General features: G+C 38.1%; 1 protein-coding gene across 2 annotated transcripts in view; it reads left to right on the forward strand.

Moving 5' to 3' along the window:
- The window catches only part of NKX2-2 (NK2 homeobox 2), a 4,618-nt gene that overhangs the window by 677 nt on the left and 1,878 nt on the right, over positions 1-2,063 (forward strand). Inside the window, exon 2 of one of the 2 annotated variants that reach the window (XM_018576641.1) lies at positions 364-672. In XM_018576641.1, coding sequence (XP_018432143.1) covers positions 364-672 — 309 coding nt within the window. Of the gene's footprint in view, positions 1-363; positions 1,346-2,063 lie in introns of those variants that run through there. The other variant, XM_018576640.1, reaches the window with a different exon arrangement.

The following is a 2,063-nucleotide window of genomic DNA, read 5'->3' on the forward strand; positions in this document are numbered from 1 at the left end:
TATATCTCTCTGTTGGTCTGTATATCTCTATTTCTTTCTTCTGTTATATGTCTATCTCTTTATTTTCTTTCATTATCTATTTATCTATTTATCTGTGTATCTTTGTTTCTGTTATCTATCTATCTATCTATCTATCTATCTATCTATCTATCTATCTATCTATCTATCCATCTATGCCTTTCTTTCTTTCTTTCTTTCTTTCTTTCTTTCTTTCTTTCTTTCTTTCTTTCTTTCTTTCTTTCTTTCTTTCTTTCTTTCTTTCTTTTTCTGTCTATTTATCCATCTGCATATATAGAGGAACAGGTTGCTGTGTAGTGTGCTGTGTTCCTTGTTAATGACAAGCACCCTCCATTTTCCTTGCAGTACACGGGTTTGCATCTAGCAACTCCCAGCAGGACTCCTCGCCCAAATCCCCTGAACCTTCTGCCGATGAATCCCCAGACAACGACAAGGAGACTTCAAGCAGTGCAGACTCTGGGAAGAAGAGGAAGAGACGGGTGCTGTTCTCCAAGGCTCAGACTTATGAACTGGAGAGGAGGTTTAGGCAGCAGAGGTACCTTTCAGCACCAGAGAGAGAGCACCTGGCCAGCCTGATCCGGCTCACCCCCACCCAGGTGAAGATCTGGTTCCAGAACCACAGGTACAAGATGAAGAGGGCTCGGGCAGAGAAAGGTATGGAAGTCACTCCTCTCCCCTCCCCTAGACGGGTGGCAGTTCCAGTCTTAGTAAGAGATGGTAAACCATGCCACACGCTCAAAGCTCAGGACTTAGCAGCCACTTTCCCCGCTGGCATCCCTTTCTCAGCATATAGTGCCCAGTCATTACAGCATATGCAATATAATGCCCACTACAGCTCTGCCAGTAATCCCCAATACGCAACAGCCCATCATTTGGTGCCCCAACAGTGGACTTGGTGAACTTTTCTATATACAGACTGATGTGCTCCAAAAAAAGCCCTGAAAAAGACTGTTGGGCACAAATAAGAAAAAAAACACTATTATTATAACTATAATTATTATTGATCATGTTTTTATTTTTGATGTTTTTGTTTTTCTTATGGAGGTCAATCCATTCTCCAAATCCTATCTTTCTGGTATCTTGTGAACCATGTTTACAAAACTGACCCATGACAGTGAATCTGCCTACCTACAACGCCAAGAGGAATCATTTGTTCTGCTTTTGTGACTATAATTTTTTTATTATTATTATTATTTTTGTAAAGTATGTTTGTGTGCTGTAGAGATGTTGTAAGTTGTCTATAAAACCAGTGGAATCACTTAAAAAATAGAGAATTTTATTTCCTTCTTTTATATGAAACTTTAAATATTTATGCCCATGTAAAAAATCTCACCAACTCTCAGCAAAAAAAATATTTTTTTGTAAATATTCGTGTTTTTGTTGTCATCAGTAACCTTCAGGGCGTTTTTTATGCAACTATTTTCCCAAAACACAAAACCGAAGGCAACAAAAAATAATTTCAAAAGCATCTGCAAAGAGAGAAAATTTAATAATATATATTCTTTCTAACAACGTTATTTATAATCAGCAAGTTGTATTTACATTTTTAGAGCCACTGTTAATAAGAGCTATGTAAAAGTTGTATTATTATAACTAGTCAGCCCTAGGTGAGATTGTGTTTATGTTTTTATGTATTTACTTGATCACTGTTGAGAGTTCTATTTATCTTTCTGGAGAGGCAGCCAAAGTGATAGAAGAAGGAATAGACCCCACTTACTTAGGCAGCAAAGAGCCCCTTCAACAGGCAAACATTTGCGTCTCCTACAATCTGAACAGCACTTATTTCGTGTTGGTTGTTTTTTGAAATTAACGGGGACAAATGAATTGTTACCACTGCACAGTTAGATTTCACCAGCTTTCCCCTAATTCAATTCTGACAAGATTGCCCGACCTCAAACATAACTGGTGTACTTGGAGTCGGTGTTAAATGCATTTAGCAGGTAATCGTAAAACCCTATCTAAGTTATGTGAGCACTGTGAAAGCTACTGTTACATGATAGAAGTGGCATCCCTTCATTCTCAGAATAGGCACAGTTGAGCTATTG

This window comes from Nanorana parkeri, unplaced genomic scaffold (genome assembly GCF_000935625.1).
Source record: "Nanorana parkeri isolate BGI_ZX_2015 unplaced genomic scaffold, ASM93562v1 scaffold72, whole genome shotgun sequence".
Lineage (NCBI taxonomy): Eukaryota > Metazoa > Chordata > Amphibia > Anura > Dicroglossidae > Nanorana > Nanorana parkeri.